The sequence below is a fragment of the Mchenga conophoros genome, linkage group LG4 (genome assembly GCF_057382185.1).
Source record: "Mchenga conophoros isolate Kocher_MC1m ecotype Shallow Benthic linkage group LG4, M_conophoros_male_GT1.1, whole genome shotgun sequence".
NCBI classification, from domain to species: Eukaryota; Metazoa; Chordata; class Actinopteri; order Cichliformes; family Cichlidae; genus Mchenga; species Mchenga conophoros.
In genome coordinates, this window is record NC_140529.1 from 28400032 (window position 1) to 28424363 (window position 24332).

Sequence of the window (24332 nt, forward strand, 5' to 3'; positions counted from 1 at the left end):
GCAAAGGGAGAAAAACAGTCTTAGTTCAAGTGGAACAACTTCAGAATTATTGCAACATTATATTGATAAGGCTCTGTTGTACAACTATGTACCTTGTTGTATATGTAGCAATTGGTAAACATCGTGTTGAAGTCTTGGATACATTCTTGGGCATTCCAGTAGTAACTGTTCTCAAGCCTTTTCTTGATTGTTCCCATGTCCATAGGGGTTTTGATTATTGTGTAGTAGTCCTGAAATGGTTACAAATAAGTTGGTCAGAAAAAACTCAAGTGGAAACTCTTCAATGCAATCTGGTTCTTTACTAAAGTGAACCCCTTAACACCTCCTGTATTATATTTGGCACTTTTATATCATCATTGTCAGCCCCATCACGAAAAACCAAAATAAATTGCACAAACAAAAATTTTTTATTTAACTAATTTTAAAAAATGTCAGAAGGTTCAATAAATGTTCAATTTCTGGCAAACATTTCATTATTGTGGCTTGAGAGATGACTGATAATTAATGATAATAATAATAATAATAATAATGGATTGGATTTTATATAGCGAGATGCATATCATTAAACATGATTACTCAGGGCTTGGAAAAAATGTGGATTCATTAAACTTAAAAAAAGAAATGGCTTTTCAATTGGATGATAAATGTAATTAGATTGAAAAACAAAATAAATAAATCAACATAAATGAGTCTGCCACAGTTTTCTGGGGACTAAATTTAGATCTTTATAGAGGTGCAAAAGGAGAGTGGTGTGCTGAAAGGCAAAGCAAAAGAATAGCATACAACACAGTAACTGTTTAATCCCAGTTATCTTGCTCTGATTGTTTTGTGGAAGCCAAAATTGTAAATTAAATTTAAATTCCATTAACTACAGATTATAACAGCTGAGGATGATATAATGTGCGTGTGTCTAATATGACTTCATACTGTGCAATGACAAATGCAACAATCTAAATGATAAAATAGAAATAGAAAAAAAGAGCCCTGCTATTCTCAATCTTGCATATACATGCAGAGAACAGCTCTAGTCAGTTTGCCTGCATTTATAAATCATAAAAAAGTACAAATAAGTAAATACAGGACATTAGATTGTGTAGAAGCTGGGCTGATCTATGAGACATCTACTCAGTCCATGAAATCTTGGAGAAATCAAGCATTTTATGTTAAAACAAAGCTTACAGGCAGGTTGAGTTTCAATGCATCCACTGGTGCATGAAAAGGCCAGGCAAACTGGTGCTTCCACAGGGTTTTCACAACCACTTTCAGCAGGTACTGTAGCTGATTGGTCTGGCGCTTTGGCCTGTTGGGATTGATGTATTCTGGGGGTGGGGGGTTACACTGTTGCTGAACCTGCCCCTGGCTGCTGCTGCTGCCCGACATCTGCGCTGTGTCCAGGCCGTCACCCATTCTGATAAGGCAGGACCTGGGCTCGGGCCCTGGAGCTGAAGCAGGGGCAGGGGTAGAGGTAGTGGTGTTGGCAGGACACCAGTTTAATCTTGGCCCCGGCACAGACTCCACTGACAGAGCACTGCTGATCCCATTGCACTCCTCACTGGACTCTCTAAAAACAGAAAAGAAGAGTAATTAGCAAAACTATAAACAAAGTCTTTGCTAAACTAATGATTTTTGTTACACAGCCAATAACATTTTACATTTCAACGCAAAGTTTAGTTAGACCCCTTATACCATGTTTACAATCAAATAAATAAAATAGCTGCAAGGCTAGTGGTATACCGGCCATTTAATCACAACACAATGAGTTAGTTTCTTCTATCAGTTGAAAAAATGTCCACTTTGTCAGCTCTGATTGTGAGTAGAGGATGAAACATGCACTGTAATGTTTACACAGTCATATTAAAAATAAGACAAAGTTCCCAGTGATGATTTCATTCAGAAAATCTGGCCTTGAACCAGAACACACTGTTGGCGGGGTGAATTTTTTAAAGATCCTTCATAACTGAATATGTTAAATACTTTATCTACTTTGGTATAATAGGGAAGAATTAGTATTAACTGTAATTAAATGCTATGACAGACTTGGTAACATGGAAAAAAGCAAAAGTAGTAACTGGTGTTGCAGATGTACATTAAACTGAAGCTCTCCCTGGCTTCCAGTCTTTGTTATATAGATACTTTTGGCTAGTTTAAATGTACAAATGATTACAGAATTATAAAAGCCTTCAAAGTAAGACTACACAATCCTCATATTTAAATAGACTGTGAAACGCGCAGTTCAACCCTGAAATGCAGAAGGTTTGCCTTCAAAGTATTGCAACAATGTTTCAAAACGTCTAACTTTTACTTTAATTTCTGGTTCGTGTCACAATTTTTCACAAGTTGTGCTACCACTCAGCAAGCAGTTAGCAAGTATTTACAGACAAAAATTAATAACAACAGCCAACTGTGGAAGTCTTCTGGCTACCAAAGCAATTATTCAGTTTTCTTTGCATTCTTTGCAACCCAGCAACAATTAGAAAACTCCAAGAAGCATTGCCAGCAATGCATGTTTTTCCTTAGCAAAGAGTGGTTGTATCGTGTCCAATATGGCAGACATTCTTAAGCCATCTTCTAATGTTGTCAGGATATATAAATCTCATATGAACTAACGTGGTTAAAAAGTAATAAACAAATGTTAGAAGTACCCTTCCTTTAACTTAATGGTATCATCTTAATAAGCTACACCATATGATTGTTACAAATGCATATACAGTTTAATATGGATTTGCACCCTTCCTTATCCCGTACCACCATCAGAATCAGAATACTTTATTGATCCCTGGGGGAAATTATTTAAAAATACAAGTCACCATCCACACATGGTGAGGGGACGGGTTGTGACTAGAGTTTTGTCCAATGTGAGAGTTACTGTGATATTATACTCTGATCTAGGGGTACTGTTCACAGTAATACCGGAATAATGTTAGGCAATGATAAGAAAATGAAATATCGCGATAGAATATGGGTAAACGCGCATGTGCAGTGCCTTTGTTTTAATACGCGCATGGTGGAAAAAGCATGGCGGAAACGGAGAATGAGAAGGGCGAAAGCGGATTGTTGAATGAAACAGATGAACCAAAAATGGTGCAACTTCAGTGGTATGGAACTGGTTTGGCTTTCGTCCATCAGATACACACCAAAGCACATTTTTTGGTAGAGCATGCAAGCAGGCCGTTTTTATTACCAAACTGTTTTTATGTGGTACATGCTGCTCAAAAATCTGTCAAAAAATGTTTTAGTACGACTTTGCTAAGCTACGAAGCCGCACCGCTTCATGGATTGTTGGAGCATTATGGCTACCGTAGTCAGGAACCTCGCGGAGTGATACGTACTGTGCTTCAACATAATATTACCGTATTGTGTGTGGATAACCTCTTTTTAAATTTTGTGGATATCCTGAGCATAACCAGGTATAATATGTCGGCCAGTTTCCACTGGAAATGCCTTTTGGTTAAACTGTCAGCAAGAAATTTGCATTTGCACTGTTAAATTTGTATATAGCTTTAATGCACATAAAAAACAGCTGCTTGTTTAAGTGAAAATACATTGATGGGGGGTTTTTTGCACTAATAAAGTTGCGGAGTTGTAAAGTATTTTGTCTTGCGTCAATTATATCGTCAGTGATATCGTTATTGCAAATTTTCAAATGTATATCGTGATAAATATTTTTGGCCATATTGCCCTGCCCTACTCTGAACTACCCAGACACAGAAAATTGCACCTTTTTAACCTGGCACAGTTCTTGCCTTTTCTTTTGCTCTATTATTTTCTCACTTTTCTTTGTATCTATTTTTGAGGTAGATAAGTAAATTGTCCCTGACTATATGTAACCATGGCAGCAACAGACGTAATGTAAAATACACCTAGATCTGCAAATCATTGACTAATCTACTGGGGATTTTGTCAGCATAAGAATTGACCACATGATTTAATTTCCTTTATGGTTTCAAACTGTTAGTTCAGTGAGTATTATGACATAGTTCCACCAACTCACAAATTTTCCTCTCAACCGAAAGAAGAAACACTACTCAAATGAAAACCAAAAACGAACTGTCTGAATTTTACCATAACAGTTTCTCTATCTGTTAATAGAAATGTTATTTCCAAAAAGATATCACAATCAGATGCATTAACTCATGATTGATCATAGAAAGTGTATATTATGGCGTACTATATAAAATAAGAACCGTCTACTGATGTGAATTCAATAAAAATCATAAACTGTTTCAGTTTTGTTTGTGTGTGTGTGTGTTGTTGTTGTTGTTGTAGTAGATCTTTTGTTCCCACTCTGTCTCAAGACCTGGGAGTGCTTTTGGATGTGAGTGGGCAGGGGGTGGAGAGTAGAGGAGAATTAGCGTCATCTGGCAGCCGAGGGACTGTGTGTTCCACCGCACGCTCAGTCCTACATAATGTACTCTCTCCCAGGCAGTCAGGGACATTACATTCAAATTACACACAAAGGCTGTTAAGACAACAGTCCAACTAAAAACCAATCTAGACTAACAGAGTAAAAATACAACAGCAGCAGTATTCTGGGGGAAAAATACTGATCATCAGATTGTGTATTCAAGCTTTCCAGTCTGATACTCTGAAATCCGCCTTCAAAGATAAACACATGCACACACACAACTATATGGATCTGTGACTAATCTCATTCTTGGTGAGTCACTTTCTGAGAAGGAGGAAGCAGTTTGCACACCACATGATCACTGCCCCCCCCCCGAGGCACTAAAGCACAGTGGAGAATCTGAATAACTGCCAATATGTTGAATGACCACAACCAATAACACATAAAAAAGAAGCAGTACTGGTCCAGGTGATATGGTACATTTGTAGCTGGAGGCAAAAGTACCATACCCTGTGAATAAGACCAAATAAAAACAAATTTAAAATAAACAAAGCCACAGAACTTGTCTAGACTCAGCACACCGATGTGCAAATCAAGCCAAGCAGGGATTAATTTACTAAACACTAAAATACAATTTGTTTGTCAAATGATCAAAAATAATATGAAAGGTTGTGGTAGACAATACACGATAAAACATTATATCACAATATTCAAGGTCATCTCCAAAAATGACACCTGTGATGATGCAGATACAACTTGTGCACCGCACAACTTGCAGAACACATTTTTGTGTTCTGCTTTAGTGATTGTTGGACAAATCATCCTTTTTGTGCATGATTTCAGTCTACTGACTATCAGATGCCATTCCTGACTAATGATGGAAACCAGAACGAAAATCTAACTTATTGTCATGGATATTTTGTACACCAAAAGCACATGCAAGCTTTTTTTCTGCACTTTCTACACTGTGCTCAGAGAAAATAATGTTGCAATGATGCTGAAAACCTTTGGAGACCTCTCTCGCCTCTCTTCCCCCAAGAAAAAAAATTATATGTAAAAGTTTGCAGTTATTACAGCATTATAAATACTGGCATAGTTGTAAAGACTATTATGTTGCTTTTTTCAGAATCAGTATTATCTTCAGCTACAGTACACTTTTATGTTTGCATCAGCCTTCATACAATCTCAATCAAAAGTTTAAGACCACTTGAAAAATTGCAAAAAAAAAAAAAAAAAAAAAAAAAAAAAAAAGCAAGAGTTTCCATGAGATGAGTGGGAATATTTCTCTAAGTGGTGAAGATGGCCGCACAAAAGGCATCTACTGTCTGGAACTGTTGTTCATTTTTGTAAACTTCCCCTGTCATCCATACCCGAAGGTTCTCAATTAGATTTAGATCAGGGGAACATGCAGAGTGGTCCAAAAGACTGATTTTATTCTCCTTGAAAAAGTCCCTTGTCCTGCAGGCACTGTGTACTGTAGCACTGTTAAAAAAAACCCAGGTGTTATCATACAGACGAGGGCCCTCAGTCATGAGAGATGCTCTCTACAACATTTAGAAATAACCAGCAGCTGTTTGACGGCCCTGCACCACCTGAAGTGCCGTTGTTCCACTGAAGGAAAAAGCACCCCAGACCATGGCGCCCCCTGAAATGTAGGGCGTAGAAAACATCTCAGGTGGAATCTGCTTTTCATGCCAGTAACGTTAGAAATCATCAGGACCATTCAAACGGTCAGTTCTGTGGCGTTCAAGAAGACACGGCCTTTGAAGATATTTTTTGTTTTTGAAGCCCTTCAGTTTCAGGTGCCGTCTGATGGTTATGGGGCTGCAGTCTTTACGGACAGCCAATTAGATCCTCTGGCTCAGTGCTGGCAAAATTTTGGGGGGTCTTCCACTTGACGTTTTTGTTCCATAACCCTTAGGGTCATTTAAGAAATTCCAGTAGACTGTGTTACTGCATCCCAGCTCAGCAGTAATGGCACATTGCGGGAGACCTGGTTTATATAGCTCAAAAACCCGACCACGTTCGAAAAGGGAACATTTTTTTGCTTTTGCCATCAGAACGTCATGACAGTGTGACTACATGACACAAAATGACAATGAAGCCTCATTTTTGCACAGATTTGGCCTTTTAAAGGCATGTGGTCTTAAACTTTTGATCAGCTGTAAAACAGCCTCTCTCAATGTTGTTTTTAATAAATTGCATGCTCAGAAAAATGTTTTGTCTCACTCCCATTTCTTAATGTTGCATGTTGAAACTCTGCTTGGAACCTTGTTAAGATCCAATCAAGCAAAATATGAATGTTTGCCATTTTTCAAGTGGACTTAAACATTTGACTGTATATGTCTAACTGACCTCCCTATCAGGGCTGAACATAAGCTATGATCACATGAACTCCACTCAATCTGAATTCGCTAGATGATCACTTGTTCTGTTGTCACGTTAAATCAGAACGATCTGACATCACACAGGTCAGAAGACAGTAAGCAGGTTAACAAAGGTTAATGCCCAATTTGACTGCATCCAGCATTTGCATGCATTCCTGTGAAATAGTGTCTTTGAAACCTAAAGGCTGCAGTGAAATTGGCTGAAATGTTTTGCCATCTTCATTTGCAGAACCATCTAGCTCAACAACATAAATGAAACACCATTTTAAAACATTGGCTGTAGTCTTAAATTTTTCTCAACAACACCTGGGAAAGTTTAAATCAGAATCAGAATACTTTATTAATCCCGAAGGAAATTAGTGCTGTCTACGACTATTTTTCTTTCCCTGTCTGGCTTTAAAAAACACAACAGTATCACTAAATGTGTAGAAAATCGCAAACATTAAAAGAAATATTTAAATCCGAAGACTGAAGATGCCTGGCAGACTAAATGTCACAGGAAAACAATTAGCCTAGTAAAACCAGAATAACAACATGTGGGTAAGTTATCTGGACATCAGAAAGATCATCTTAGATATCCTGTTCTGACTGTCATCATGACACATTTACAATCACTACTGTAAACAGGTGGGTGTTATGTATTTGACAATTTGCCAAAATATCTTCTCCTCTACATGCTAATAAATGAACATTAGTCTTATATTGTCTCATGACCTTTTTTGGATACTGTCAAGAACAATCAGTACAAATGTGTCTACTGAGAACAATATCATTCATGTTTATGTCAAACAGGTAAGTATGTAGATTTCTAGTTATTGCATTTTTTCCAGGCCTGAGCTTTTTGTCTACATCCTTACTTATTACTACAAGCGCATTATAATACAATGTTTCCAGGAGATGTTCTGAAAGCATAAATGTCATGTAGATCTCTTCACTCAAACATTGCAGAGAGCAACAAGCCTCATCTCTAGTGTTTTTAAAAGCTCCTTCATTTCACCTTTCTTGGCATCTCCAATTCACCTATATTGGTCAATTTACCTAATATTGAGCATTTTGTTATTTAATAACCGTGCAGTGATTTGGTTTTTGGCCTGCTGATCATTTGCACTAACAGAAACACAACATGGACAAGGTTTGCGGTCTTTGCAATTTAGAACACCATAAATGCTGTTGACAAAATACTTAGGAAGGAAACCTGTTAAACCTGTTCTGTCTGGTTCCCTTCATGTTTTAGGAAGTAACCAGTAAAAGTGAACCGAGTAAAATGAAACTTTGGTTTAATACATGTAAAAAAAAAAAAACTTTTCCAACTACATAACCGTCTTTAAAACATAAACAACATTAAACAGTTAAATAGTGTTTCCCATAGATTTATATTCAATTTATGGAGGTGAGTATTTGCATATGTGACCAGTGCAAACGGAGGTGCAGTCGCTCTCTTAAGTGAATTATCACTTCCGTTTACAAGTTTCTACGCCAAAAATAGGTGTAAAGTTATTCGTGAAAACTATGTAACTGAACAACATTACAGGCTATATATTCAGTGAGCCCCATCCTGTAGGTGAACTCCAGCTCCACAGTCTTGGACTGTAGTAGTGGTCATTCTGCTCTGCAGCCTCAGTGAGTTTGGTGTTGCTGCACTTGAATCAGTTTTCTACCTGTTACAGGTCCTTGTTAGACTGGGGTCTAGCTCATAACAGATCTCAAGAGCTGAACATGAACTGTAGTCCATGACAATTGAGTTGGAATCAGTCTAACTACAGGATGAGACTGCCACAACAGTGTCAAGCAAACCTGCCACTAGGATAAGAGGAAAGTGCTGAGAGTACCTGGTTATCAGCAACTTAACATTTAAAATATGAGCAAAGGAGATTCTCTACTAGTAAACTGATGAGTTGAGTGACTGTTCAATGTATTTGCAGAGTAAATATTTATTTAAAAATATGCTACATCAATTTCCCCCCATCCTTACTGTATATAAAGCCAATGACAGCACTCGCACAATATCTTCATGATGAGTGCCAAGTTTATCATATAAAAATGTAAATAAATACATCACTTTTATCAGTGACTATTTTTTATTGATATCTCTGTGCAGAGGGATTCCACTATTTCTCACAATTATTTGCGAAAGTTGTGGATCAGTCAGTTATGCTTTTCACATGCTGTGATGACACTTTTGTGTTATGCTGTAGACTGGCCAGAGGACACCATGACTTGAGGAACCCTCCGATCAGTACTCTCATTTGTATACATAAACATTCTAGCTTGAAAGTGGGTGACTAGAGTGCAGCATTTGAGGCTGATTCACAAATTTTTAGACTGACTGCGGCTTAAAGGGAACATTAGCCAATTCTCCATTAGTCTTCTCAAGGTTTCAGGGTTTTCCATTAGGTCATGGAACCTGGTTAGCGGGGTTCCAAGCGATCCAAAATGAAGTGACTGAAGATGTCACATGCCACCGATTGGCTGGTCAGTGGTGTCACTCCATGAGTCATGAGAGTGTCTCGTTCACAAAAAGCAAAACCGCCATTTTTGAAACCTGGCAATGAGGGAAATGGCTCCAAAAAACAGCGCCATGGTCCCAGAGTCTGACGAAAAGCCACAGACAGAGCGGTAGGTATACAGCTGCCTCGACATCCACCTTTTTTGTAGCATTCGTATCAGATATTAGAAAGTCACAAGTTGATCAGCAGCATTTATATGATTGACGATTATACACATTAGGTGGTATTCAATTGGGATGGAAAACCAGTCGATCCAAGTAGGTAAATGGAAAAGGGGCTATTGTGCGCAGGTGTACATATGCCTTGTTTTTGTGAGTGCCTTTTCCAGCAATTTCTTTTTGCCCTCACATGTTTTAATTTGGATGCTGCGCACTTCAAATAAATTACATGCAAGACAAAGTTGCTTGCTCAGATTTTCTTAATATTAAACTGCACAAATATTAGCAAGCACCAATTCACATTCAGTTTGTCTCTAAGAGAAACTTATATAACAAGTTTGAATGACCTGCTGTGATAATTTAACAGTAATATTTGCATCTAAGATCAAGGTTCCAAAAGTCCCCAACACAGGTCAAGAGGCTTGCTTCCTGTGGCTGCATGGTTTAGGCCTGGAATAATAGTTGACTTTTGACCTGGACCACAGACTGCTGTGGAATTTTTTTTTTCTTGAGAGGAAGTGGTTCTGGTTACTGGGGTGGGGGTTACAAATCTCAAGTGAGGATATCTAGTCCTACATATAGCATCACCGACTGTCCTACATAGAAGCAAAACACAATATAGCAAGACATCAGTGCTCCCTGTAAAAGTAAGCTATTAATCATTCGTGTATAAGGTTAAGGGGGGGGGGGGCTGCCCCAGGAGTTCGAATGATGGCTTATGTTGTCTGAAAGCATGAAAATAAATAATTAATTGAACCACACTGACAAAGCCAACAGCACAATTTCCCTGCTTACACACCAGCCTTTTCAGCTCCTCTTCAGGGAGGAGCTCCACCCTAATGCTACTGTCTTGACAGTCAATTTTCAAGTTTGTACTGATTCCACCTATGTTTTTATTTCTCGGGTCGTTAACACTCTTGTTGCATATGTCCTTTTATTCCCCCTCTCCTTTCGACTGGTAAGACAAGAAATGTAAGTGTACTTTTGTTTTTGAAACTCAACATGGGTTTAGTCAGTTTCAATTTTAGCCCTTTCCACTAGTGCTTGCTTGGCTTGCCTTGAGTTGACTCAGTTTTTAGGGTTTTTCATTAGGTAGTAGTACTTGATACCTGGCCGGGGTTCCAAGCGCTCTGAGACAAAATGTGACATCAGCCTGAATGCCACCAACTGGCCAGTTAGTGGCGTCACTGATGAGTCATTAGAGCGACCCCTTCACAAAAATCAAAACTGATAAGTTTTTAAACCTGGCAATGAGGGAAATGGCTCCAAAAAACAGCGCCATGGTCCCAGAGTCTGACGAAAAGCCACAGACAGAGCGGTAGGTATACAGCTGCCTCGACATCCACCTTTTTTGTAGCATTCGTATCAGATATTAGAAAGTCACAAGTTGATCAGCAGCATTTATATGATTGACGATTATACACATTAGGTGGTATTCAATTGGGATGGAAAACCAGTCGATCCAAGTAGGTAAATGGAAAAGGGGCTATTGTGCGCAGGTGTACATATGCCTTGTTTTTGTGAGTGCCTTTTCCAGCAATTTCTTTTTGCCCTCACATGTTTTAATTTGGATGCTGCGCACTTCAAATAAATTACATGCAAGACAAAGTTGCTTGCTCAGATTTTCTTAATATTAAACTGCACAAATATTAGCAAGCACCAATTCACATTCAGTTTGTCTCTAAGAGAAACTTATATAACAAGTTTGAATGACCTGCTGTGATAATTTAACAGTAATATTTGCATCTAAGATCAAGGTTCCAAAAGTCCCCAACACAGGTCAAGAGGCTTGCTTCCTGTGGCTGCATGGTTTAGGCCTGGAATAATAGTTGACTTTTGACCTGGACCACAGACTGCTGTGGAATTTTTTTTTTCTTGAGAGGAAGTGGTTCTGGTTACTGGGGTGGGGGTTACAAATCTCAAGTGAGGATATCTAGTCCTACATATAGCATCACCGACTGTCCTACATAGAAGCAAAACACAATATAGCAAGACATCAGTGCTCCCTGTAAAAGTAAGCTATTAATCATTCGTGTATAAGGTTAAGGGGGGGGGGGGGGCTGCCCCAGGAGTTCGAATGATGGCTTATGTTGTCTGAAAGCATGAAAATAAATAATTAATTGAACCACACTGACAAAGCCAACAGCACAATTTCCCTGCTTACACACCAGCCTTTTCAGCTCCTCTTCAGGGAGGAGATCCACCCTAATGCTACTGTCTTGACAGTCAATTTTCAAGTTTGTACTGATTCCACCTATGTTTTTATTTCTCGGGTCGTTAACACTCTTGTTGCATATGTCCTTTTATTCCCCCTCTCCTTTCGACTGGTAAGACAAGAAATGTAAGTGTACTTTTGTTTTTGAAACTCAACATGGGTTTAGTCAGTTTCAATTTTAGCCCTTTCCACTAGTGCTTGCTTGGCTTGCCTTGAGTTGACTCAGTTTTTAGGGTTTTTCATTAGGTAGTAGTACTTGATACCTGGCCGGGGTTCCAAGCGCTCTGAGACAAAATGTGACATCAGCCTGAATGCCACCAACTGGCCAGTTAGTGGCGTCACTGATGAGTCATTAGAGCGACCCCTTCACAAAAATCAAAACTGATAAGTTTTTAAACCTGGCAATGACAGAAATGGGTCTACACAAACCAGCATACTGGTCCACTGGCTGTGTTGCTATAAGGACACCAAGCATAAAAAGGTGGTACTTGACTGTAATGTAAAACAACCAAAACCAAGAAGAGTAGAGTCAAGCTCAGTACGTACATGTGGAAAAGAGGCACAAATATAGTTGTTATTATTTTGAAAGCACTGATGTGAAAAACTTTTATAAGGTAACGAGACATCCATGAATTAAGGGTGTTTCTGATTGTAAATCCCATCTTGCAAGGGCAAATACTTGTCCCAGTGGGCGTGCGATCACCACGTGAAATTTACAGGTGCAAACAGGGCTCAGATGGCACCAGACATGCACGCATCAGGCTGTGTACAGCAGCCTCATAGTGAGCAACAAAAAGCCAACTATCAAGAAAAGCACTAGAAGAACTTACAGTAAAATTATGCTTGATTAATAATAGTTAAGAATAAGATTGATTATAAAAATGTATGTATTAATCCTCATGGTACACCAGTGGAACAAGAAACATACCAAAATAAACTTGAAACGCTACAGCATATGACAGGAATTTCAATTTCAAGGTGTTGAAGCAAAGAAAAAACAAATTTTGCCAATGTTTCTATGGGAACAATTCAAGACTTCTTGGCCAATGCACTGTATTTTTACTCTTGATACCTCCAAATCCTAGTTTTCGATGACTATCAGTAACCACCCATAACCTGTGCTACTTCAGTTTCATCACATATGAAAGTCAAACAAAATTTGTCTTTGTTTACATTTGTTCTATGGAAATTTGAAACAAAAGTAATGACTTTTCAATAATTCAGTGAAAGGTCACACATATAAAAAAAATTCCCCCTGTGCTGATTATAACCGCTTACTACATGAGTCATACAGACTGACTCAAATAGACTAACCATGAGTCAGACACATAACAGGAAAAGGCAAGAATCATGTAGTCTCTTTTAAGTTAAACTTCCAGCTGGTTAGGATAAGCAAGCCAAACCCTGCCAGGAATCAAGAGACACACACGCGCGCACACACACACAAAACCCTACAGTCTTCCTCTGTACTCCCCCTTCCTCTCTCTCTCTCACGCCAGGAGGTAGGCTTCTGGCTGAAATCTAGATACCAAATACAATTCAGAATAAAACTGAAGACATATTTCTAAACAGGATTGAATTGCTGGGTCCCGTAAAACTCGTCTTTCTAACCACATGATAGTCCCAAGAACCATGACTCCAGGCTGTCCTTAGTGTTTTCTATTATACTTTTTAACCATGTACACAAATTTATAACATTTTGTAAATATAAGACTATAAAGACCTTCAGTGACTCAACAGAGTTTCTGAAGAAAAATGTAACATACTCTAAGTAACCAGATAACATTACCTTTTAACAGAGACTGAATGCGCAATTTTTTCCAGAAGTGTATCCAGTATTTGGAAATCCAGTAAATCGTTTGATTTGGCATGCATCTTGTAATCCATTTACGAACTCCTCTAAACAGAAAGAGAAAGCAAAAACCAAAACAGGGCACGGAAGAATTACAGAGAAGTTAGTTTTTCCCTTTGTTCAATCCAAAAAACATAATAGATTTATTCTTCAGGCTCCAGTATGTATTATAAAATCCCACAGAACACGGTGAGTAATCCGTAGTGTAGTCCAAGTGTAGTTTGAGGGTGGCTGTTCCAGGAAAAAGAGGCCCCAGCCGGGAAAGAGTAGGTCCAGGCGGGAGGACAGGCTGCTGGAAACCTACAGCCGGCAGGCTGTGTTAGCTGTGTGAACCGGTCCTCTCTCTACACCATCCCCCTCTCAACAGTACAACAGCCCAGTTGCCAGAGGCTCTTCGCTCCATTGTGTGTCCTCTCCAGGGCCTCCCCAACTTAAATAGTCACAAACAGCAATCAAGATGTATACGAAACTGAGAGGGGAAGGTGAAAGAGAGGACTGAGCTCTGATAAGATCCAGAAGAAACACTTTTTCGTCCAGGTCCCGCTCTCACCCTCTCTAACACAGGCAGGCCAGCATGCAGTTACTCAACAGTAAAAAAAAAATGGCTCAACTGCTTCCTCATTCAGCAAGCCTCAGCCCACACACTCCTCCCTCCCTCCCTCTCCCCCTCCCTCTCTCTCTTACTCCTACGTGTTTTTTTCTTTTCACCCCTCCCCACTTCTCCATCAATGGCTTGAGGTCCATGCTCTCTCTCTCTGCCCCCTTCCATTACACCTTTAAGACCCCACCCCCTTCCTGTCTTTTTCTCAGTCCATTTCATCACGCTCCACCCCCATACAATCAGTCTCTTTAGAGTAATCTTGTATATGCCTTCCCCCACCAATCTAAGGGCTCACTTATCTGTAGTCCATCATCTCCTCGTCTAGCACACAGACTGATATCATGATGGGACTTTTTTTAGAGGAAAAATAACTATATTCGGCCAGATCTATGAGGCAGATTCAAGTTCCAACTGACTGCTTAAAACAGGAGATAAACTCATGACTAAGTCAAGGCTTGAACTTAAGTGCAGGATTGCAATCATTGCGTGGAAAACTTAAACTGCAAATATTGAGAGTATTACGTAATAATGTTTAGCATTCAAACATTGCATCATTGCAAAAAGTGGGCTGGCTCGCTGAAAAAGCTGTAAGGGTGGAAGTATTGGTGCATTCCATCTTAAGTCAGAAGTCGTATTTCTGGCACCCCACTCAAAAATTTCAACCGGAACACCTCAGACTTCTAACTGGGAGATTTAGAGTGGTGATTGTTAAATCACAGCCCCAACTTTACAATCCAATATGGCGGCAGTGCACAAAACATCTGTAAAACAGTGAAACATTTCAACTGTGTGGCTGTGCAATTGTGACTCATTAAATGAACCATATGCAGGACACTGCCCAGGCTCTAAATGGGATTTTATCACAATATTTAAAGAAAATTGGAAATAATAAAGTAGAAAAAAAAATTAAGCTATGTTTTATGGATTGTAAGCAGCAGGATTTATACGTTGATGGATGAAGGGCAGCTAGCTTTTTCCCAGTAAAGGTTTGAATGGTGATTACAGGAACAGCGCTGTTGTTTTAGACACTAGAACAGGGATAGGCAACTCCAGGCCTCGAGTGCCGGTGTCCTGCAGGTTTTAGATCCCACCCTGGGTTAACACACCTGAATCAAATGATTAGTTCATTACCAGACCTCTGGAGAACTTCAAGAAATGCTGAGGAGTCATTTAGCCCTTTAAATCAGCTGTGATGGATCATGGACACATCTAAAACCTCCAGGACACCGGCACTCGAGGCCTGGAGTTGCCTACCCCTGCACTAGAAACACATTTTCTTTTACTCAACCTGAGCTCAACATCTCACTAACATTTCCACCTCTTTGCTCTTCATGGTGTGTAAACAGACTCCGACTCCATGTTAAACTACGGCACCGTCATCATGTCTCCAGCTGTTGGGTTATCAGTGTCAGTGAGCTTAATGTTATCAAATGTTTTACTCATACGCTGCTCCTAAATACGCTTCTATTGCAGTCTGTTTTTAGTCGCCAATGTGGATCGCATTTCCAACTCTGGTGCGGTATGGAGCCGTGTGTTAAATGAAGCAGCAAAGCAAAGAATTTGTGTCAAGAATTTTTTAATAATCAAATTATTAAAATTACTCGATGAATCGTTTGAGCCCTAAACACAGCCCTATCTATGAACATGCTGTAATGGTGTTTTTAAGCACAAAAAATAAATAAATACAAGAAAACAAGCGCTGTGCTATGCTGCAAGTGATGCACGAGAGCGAACAGCTCTACCTTGCTAAGGACTAAAATAAGGCATTTTTCCTTCTCTTCTGACTTTACTACTAGAACGTGTGTAAGCTGAGAGTGACATCACTGCCAGGTTTTAAAGATGTACAGTTGAACATGTGGATTTACAACTGACCTTGCTAAGGTAACCACTAATGAAGTGTAATGCTAACAACATCTATCCTTGGGATCCTTAGTATCATTACTGTTACCTGTCTAAGGTAAAGTAACATTCCCAAAAATGCATTTTTGGGCATCTGTCTCAAAATAAGTTTGAACCACAGATGTAACCTATATTGAAATAAGATGCTTGATTTGCAAAATATACAGTGCTGAGGTGCTAATGCTGACCAAACAAGAAAAGAACAAAGAATGTTGTGGAGGAAAAGAAAGCTTAGGTAAATCTCTCTGAGGTAAGAATAGGATACAGGATATTATAAGACCTTTAGTTAGTGCGGCAAGAAGTATCTCCGGTAAAGTGAACGTGTGAGCATTTAAGAGGTTAAAACCCTAGACATGCACTTTTTTCCTAATTAATCTGATGGCATCTTAAAGTATCAGCTTAGTGTCTGAATCTGTGTTCTAGTCACTTTCCATTAGAAGCTGTAAATCTTCCTAACTGATCTGACCTAATATCATTTCACAAGCCTGAACGCATACAGTTATATTAAAAGATAAGCGGACACAATTATTGTGCACGTGCATGAACTGTTCAGCTTAGTAAAGCATGCATCACACAGCAAAAATGTGTGTCTAACACAATGACACTTTATCACACTAATTTTGTTTTTAATTTGCACTAAGATTATATGCTCATCTACACATTTTTATAATTCACAATCAAGAAGAGAACCTTAGTTTTCTAAAACTGGACTAGGTGCTGTAAACAACTCTTTCAGTATTGCTGAAGCAAATGCATATTCACACTATTGATATTTGATATTAGTGACAACAGTTAAACTTCACTAGTTCATATTGACAATGGCTGTCACAGATGCAAGTGTGACTAATATTGCAAACATACTGTGGCACTCTTAAATCAGTGACCTGGGTATGTCTGATTTCAGCTGTTAGGAGGACTGGCGTTATGTGGTCTATGTCTAATTGACAGTGTCGTGTGACCTTAACAGACTGGTGTAGCAAACAATGTTAGGCATCCAATGTCTGTTACACTGTGTGATCATGGGATCACCTATCAGTGTAACAGTGAGTGTACAATAGTGAGTTTGAAAAAGCAGTGCAAAAAGTTGACTTTCCAGAGCTGTATAGTGCACATGCGATGAAAATAAACTCTGTGCAATAAATTATTTTGCATACATAGCACTCGTGTGACAGCTTTGCAAGCCGCTTTTTTTTGTTGTTGTTAAGGAATGGCTTGCTGTAATGCCGCAGAGTAGTTGTAGTCTGTTGTGATAACAAATTGTTAGCATATCAACGTAATTAGCCTTAAATTCCACAACAATTCCCACAGTTCCTTTGTGTTTGCTGCCAGTCCACTGGTAGACGTATGTGCAAATGGCTCAGAGAATCTAATGGAATTTGGAAGCTGTACTTTCATACTGAAAAAAATGGAGTGATATTTTAAACACTTAAATGAGAACGTAAGAAAACAAGGCCATCGGGATAAAAGACACATAAAACCTGCACCAACTGTCTGACTAGAAAGGAAAAGTTTATATAAGTACAGTGTGGCACATCTTTTATTTTGTTAATATTGCTCAGAAGCAGCGAAAAAGGGCAACTCAAGCAATTCTTATGTCGGGGGAAACAAGATATTTAAAAGAGATAATGTTAACAAACACCCAGGGATGCAATCATCTTTAAACAACAACCAGAGCATGCTGGCACTATCGCCCACTCACTTAAGACCGTAGTGCCAGAGTTTTCTTCCTTCCTTTTTTCCTTCTGTTACTCTATTAACAAAGTGGTGGATATCAGCTAGAGCGGGTCCTTCGAGAATGGCAGCTGCTGAAAATGCTCGTCAGGACCACCTTTAAGGACAAGTCCTAACTAAGGCTGTGGTAGGCAACCCTCACCAAAGAGCCATACTGTTGGGAGTTTGAGGTGTGTGGACAGAATTTGACATTCTTCAATATTTACAAAGCCATGTCTGTGCTATGTAAAAATAATTGCCTTCTTATATTTCAGAACATCCCACAATTGGTTGAAATACTGCTTGTACTGAAAATCTCCTTTGCTCAGTGTGAGTGAGGATTTTCTGCACAAAAACATATTAAGAACACCACTCACAGCAGCCTTCATGTGTCTACTACAGAAGATATGGTCAGAATCAATAGGGAAGGCTGCCCATTTGAATAATCCAGGCCAAACAGCAGAAACAAAGGTTGTCCCCTTCTGAGAGGACATGGAAGCCTCGATTAAAGCAGTGGGCAGCAGATGTGCTGGTGGTGTAACTTTCCACACACACATACGGACACACAGAATTATGGATGTGTTGTATACAGACACATACATCTCTCTAAAACACATATACATACATGCAGTATGACACAAACTTCTCAACACATACCTATGTATTACACATACACACTAATACAAGTTATTCTGTTTAAATTTTCACTAACAAATAAAAATGTTTGTCTGAAAATATTTTTGTTATTGTGTGTTCATTGTATGCATTACTGTCGTTTGTCAGTGTGTTTAAGTAATGAACTGCACTGTTTTTGGTTTTTAGAGATTCTAACAGACATTTCATTTTTGGGCTGCAACTTTTTGGTCTGTGCTACATGGAACTCGCAACACTAGTAACCTCTGTAACACCAGTGTTATAAGCTAACAAAGTTAAGCTAAAGCCCTGCTTCCCAGCATATCACTTAAGCAGTTTGCTGGTTTTAGTGTTCAGGCTTGTCAATTTGCTGCTGTGGTAGCTGTCAATCAATTGTCCATCAGCTTTCTCAAGTCTCTCTTCAAGCAGTCAGACAAGCTCTGACTCTACCATCCACTACAGAACTACAGCTGATGACTACAATTCTTCTGTTTCTGAGAGCTGTAGGCCGCTCCAAGAACCTGGAGCAGGTGGCAAACTTTAAAACGTGCTGGGAAGCAACTCTTCACATGCATGGAATGCATTGAGAACGCATTCTCAACATTTCATGGCTTTATGTTTTTCCTTAAAGCATTAAAAAAAGGCATCCTAGAATTTCAGTCTCCAATTCACCATATACCACCACATTATATAATTTTGTACCAATACATAATATAATACAATATATTATATAATTTTAAGCAAGTTGACATCTCTCTTAAAATATCATGTTCATGAAAAGGTAGGCACTTTAAAAACGGTCAGATGTCAAAACACAAAAACAAGAGCCACACTGTGCAAAGTATACTTGTCAAGTGACTTGTGAGTGCAACGCACAATGTTTATTTTTGCTAAATAAAACAAGCAGCATCACTTTCGTGCAACAGCCAAACAATGATGCTGTTCTCACAGACTCACTTCCCAGTCCATGTGCCATATGCACCATTCCCAGTTACAATACAGCAGCTGCTAGAGTGACAAAGCTCCAATCTACACCAAATACAGAGAAGGCCAAACCAACGGCTATGACATTGGAAGGGTGGGGGAGATCATATTCAGTCACAGCAAAGAAGGAAGGAAGGGAGGGGGATGATAGCAGAGAGAAGGGGGATGCAAAAGAATTGCATTTAGACTGGGGGGCTGGGTCAGAAGAAGAGGTTGTAGCACACAGAGATTCTGCATGAACGTCTGAGAGTGCTTCCATTAATCATCAGAGTATTGGAGTAGCCAAAATCTACGGGGTGCAAAATAAGAGAACACATGGAACAGGCAATTTGCCAACTTTTACACTGAGTTGTGTGTGTGTGTGTGTGGGGGGGGGGGGGGGGGGGGTAATTACAATTTCAAGAACAAAAAACTTAAAAAGATAGTGAAATGGGTACCTGGTAGTAACAATTAATTGGGAGTTAATTAATCTAACAAATATTTCATCTGTAGTAAAATGTTGCATTTTATACCAAAATGTCATCTTCAGACATCATCATTTAACAGTCCAGTTACAACAATATTTCTGGCATAGTATATATATTTAACTGTACTATATATGCTTGCATATTGTTTAGAATATTGTGAAGACTATTGACATGAGATGCACTAGGGCTGTATATATAACAATATATATTGGATGACGATATTAAAAACATCTGTCGTTTCATTTTACGCTATCGTTTGTGTCGTGGTGTCGCAAAATAAACTGTTTACAGCAAGATTTTTTTCATCGTTTTGATGGTCACTGTAGTGGCTCTATTAATTTCTTAAAGTTCTCTCTTTCTCTTATATTTAATATAACCACATAAAAAACGGGCAAGCGCCTGTTTTTATGCGTTGTCGTTAGCAAGAACGACAGTAAAACCATCGCGAGTCCGCTTATGTATTTTCCACATAAACCTTTCACAATAAAGCTCAAGATCCTGTTGAGACTTTTCAAAATAAACTGAATCACGTGAAAGAGTATGCAGAGTATTTACGGATGAGAAGCAAAAAAGAGCCCTCAGGTGCTAAAAAAAATACACCTTAGACTCAAACGTTAGAACAGGCTTTTCCCTGCAGCACGCTGTGTGATAAATACTCACAAAGAAAACGGCAGCCGTTACAACTTATGTCTAAAAATGTATAATTTCATGCATCGGTTAAAACACTCAACTCCAGGTAGGTACATGACGCTCAGCTGGAAACACTTCACGCAAGTTGAGCTGCCCGAGATTCACAGAATTTACAGAAAATGTAAAATTTTTGTGATTTATATCATTATCGGGACGATACATGTCTTATATCGGGATATAAGATTTTGGTCATATCGCACAGCCCTAAGATGTACCAATTTATAGTGGGTGGGTGGGGTAAGAATAAATAAATAAAATTAAATAAAATCAGTATCAATTCAGAATTTCATTGCATGTCATCCCAGCTAGCTGATCATCTATAATTTTTGGCAAGAATAGGTAATTCCAATATAAAGCTACTTTATATATCATATTTCATCTGTTATTTTGTACTGCTACTCAGTTTCATAAGCAAATTTATCCCTGACCTTAAACAAAGTATGTAAGCGATCACTCAAAGGACAAACCATACTGTTCACACTTAAGAAATATGCAAAATTGAATCTGCCTTATTATATTTTCATCTCATTTCATCTTCATTTCATTACCAACACTTGTGACATAAATGTTTCAGGGTACACGCACAGACTCGCACCTCTGTCCTCTCTGAAAAGCATTTATGTGTATCTTTTTATCTTGTGTATATTTACCAATTGAGGTGATATCCATCTATGTAAAGGCACTGATGTTTTCATATGAACAACACACAGACTCTGATATGAGTAACTACATTCCGTTACTGTTACCGTTTAAAAAGGTGGTATTCAGAATACAGTTACTTTGTTGAAATAAATGGATTACACAGCGGTCTTTTCCTGTTTCATATGTTAGGCTATGTCCTCTCTATCTTTGGTAAGTCCACGCCAGTGGAAACAAAACATACAAAACACACATTAAGAGGCTCTAATGCCTGTGTCTCAATCTCGCGGGCCATGTCACCTCTACTTGCAGATCGCATAATAACATGATGAAATATTTTTTCAAAATGATTGTTCTAAAAATTATTTAATATGAAGGCAATAGGCAGAGCGTAACAGGCATAGCCTTAAAGAATGTAGTCTCATGGGCAGTTTAGCCCAGTTTTAAGTAAGCTATTAAGACTGAACAGTAGAGCAGGGCGATATGACCAAAAATATTTATCACGATATACATTTGAAAATTGGCGATAACGATATAAGTGATGATATAATTGACACTAGACAAAATACTGTACAACTCCTCAACTTTATTAGTGCAAAAAAAAAAACAACACATCAATGTATTTTCACTTAAACAAGCAGCTTTTTTAAAGTGCATTACAGTTATATGAAAAAATTTACAGTGCAAATTCCTTGCTGACAGTTTAACCAAAAGGCATTTCCAGTGGAAATTGGCCGACATATCCTCAGCATAACCATGTATAATATCCACAAAACTAAAAAAGAGGTTATACACACACAATACGGTAATATTATGTTGAAGCACAGCACATATCACTCCGCGAGGCGCCTTCCTACAATAGCCGTAATGCTCCGACAATCCATCAAGCGGTGCGGCTTCGTAGCTTAGCAAAGTCGTACTGAAACATTTGACAGATTTTCGAGCGCCGTGTACCACATAAAATCGTTTCCAGGTCAGTAAACACAACCAGAATTCATACATAAGGCACACGGGATTATAAGGGGAACTGTCGATTTTCAGAAAATCAAAGGATTGATTTTAAGTGTGCCATATTTTCCAAAAAAAAAAAAACACGGCTATAACGACGGCCCACTAGCATGCACTACCAAAAATAGTGCTTTGTTGAATATCTGACGGACGAAAGCCAAACCAGTTCCACACCACTGACATTGCAGCATTTTTACAAACCAATTCTGTTTCATCCGTTTCATTCAACGATCCACTTTCGCTCTTCTCATTCTGCGTCACTGCCATGTGCGTATGTAAACATAGGCACTTCTCATGCGCGTTTTACCAATATTCTATCGCGATATTTCATTTTCTTATCGTTGCCCAACATTACACCGGTATTACCGTGAGCGGTATGATATAGCCCAGCCCTACTGAACTGTACACTGTGTTCGCGTTTTCCTCTGAAACAATAAGTTCCGTTGGAGCAGCCTTTCAACGCCTCTCTCTGCCTCTCACTAGCAAAGTTGACCCAGACAATAAAGTAAAGCTAGTTTTCGTTTGCGAGCCCAACACAGAACCCGAAGTATTAGCCAGAGGTCACCTTTAATACGTTTTATATACGCGTGGAATAGTTTTCTATACGAGACTGCTGCAAAAAGTGCAGCCTTATGTAATGTCCACCCTACTGTTACTCATTTATATTAAGATTTAAAAATGTAGTTGGTATTGGTATGGCGAGTATTCTTCAGTAATAGTAATAAATCACACATCAATAGTAGATTCATGTAGTTGTAAAAAGCTTGATAATATATTAAGTAATCCAAAGTATTCAGAATACGTTACTCTCATTGAGTAATGTAACGGAATCTATTACAAAATACATTTTGGGGCATGTATTCTGTAATCTGTAGTGGAATACATTTTAAAAGTAACCTTCCCAACACTGGTTGTGATGCAGCACTTTCATTCTACTTTGTTTCCCTCTATGGTAGAACCTTATTTCCAAGTTGAAAGAAACTGTTAAAAAACAACAACAACAACAACAACATACACTTATGCCTTGATTGACTACACCCATGTCACTCTAAGTTACCTATCTGCATATCATGCCCCTATCCAAGCAAAATGTTATTTCAGCCAGGTAAACATACACCCCTTGCAATAATACATTTTTACCCCAAAGTAAGATCATGTTTTTCTTATCTCTACCCTACACAGATTATAGATTTTTACAGTTAATAGAAAATAATTAAAAATGTTTTGATAGATATCATGCCAACACTTTCTTCTTCAACTTTAGGTTTCAATCTTACAGCATAGAGAATAACGCAATGGAAAACTTTCAAGAAAAAATGTAATACTGGTTGGTCTGAATAAAGCAGCGTTAACAACAATGTATCAAATACCTTCATAGTAAAAGGTGGAGCATAGCAGGAATTATCACTACAATCTGCCACGGCCAACAGTTGTGCATTGATGTAAGCTTATGTTTAGCTACCACGCTCTCATAGTGTTGATAGCTACATAACAGTAGACTGTTATTTTCCCCAAACAAGCCAACACTACTAAACCACAAGGGCAGACATGATGCAGTCAGGTTCTGGCATAATAAAAATGACAATACATAATAAAAAAACCCCGAAAATAATAAAAACTAAAGAAAGGATATATTAAGGCAACAGATAGAGATACTCCCTAAAACTTTAACCAAATAAAAATTGCTCTGACCCCAGAAAGTTGACTCTGTTCATCTGGAAGTAGCACTTTCAGCAGGAGAAATGTCTCGTCACATCTCCAAGTGACTTCTTCAGTATCAGCTGTCGGTGGAATTCTCAACCTTTTAAACTGTACATCTGCATAATGCCCGAAACTACCACCGTTGCCTAACAATGGGCCGTGAGCTCAGTTTCATGATCGTTAATATGCAAATTGTCATGGCCACAATCACAGCATTGTAAGACAGTGAAAGTTGCCCCCTCCTCAGTTCAGAGACACTCTCTCTTTTTTTCACATAAATGGCATCCTTGACTCCTCACTCAAATTAGGATTCCTCACTGTCCAGGATGTGCACATCAATCATTGGATGGATCAACATCAATATTGAAAAAGTGACCACTGGAGTGCAGATTTAAACAGACTGCAGAGTCCTGGCCTGATGAGGTAGTTCTGTGTTGTGCTTAGCCAGAGGGTGATTGGTTTCTCTGATAAATAACTCATTGTAATGTCCATGGCACTTAACAACATAGATTATATTACTCTTTGTTGGGGGAACT

At 38.7% G+C, this 24332-nt stretch overlaps 1 protein-coding gene across 3 annotated transcripts in view; it reads right to left on the reverse strand.

Annotated features, from left to right (window-relative positions):
• The window catches only part of brd4 (bromodomain containing 4), a 34747-nt gene that overhangs the window by 7751 nt on the left and 2664 nt on the right, over nucleotides 1–24332 (reverse strand). For 2 of the 3 annotated variants that reach the window (XM_085271528.1, XM_085271527.1), the window contains exons 1-3: nucleotides 13402–14086; nucleotides 1180–1561; nucleotides 93–230 (exon numbers count right to left, since the gene is read on the reverse strand). In XM_085271528.1, coding sequence (XP_085127654.1) covers nucleotides 93–230; nucleotides 1180–1561; nucleotides 13402–13499 — 618 coding nt within the window. In that variant the 5' untranslated portion in view covers nucleotides 13500–14086. Of the gene's footprint in view, nucleotides 1–92; nucleotides 231–1179; nucleotides 1562–13401; nucleotides 14087–24332 lie in introns of those variants that run through there. The other variant, XM_085271529.1, reaches the window with a different exon arrangement.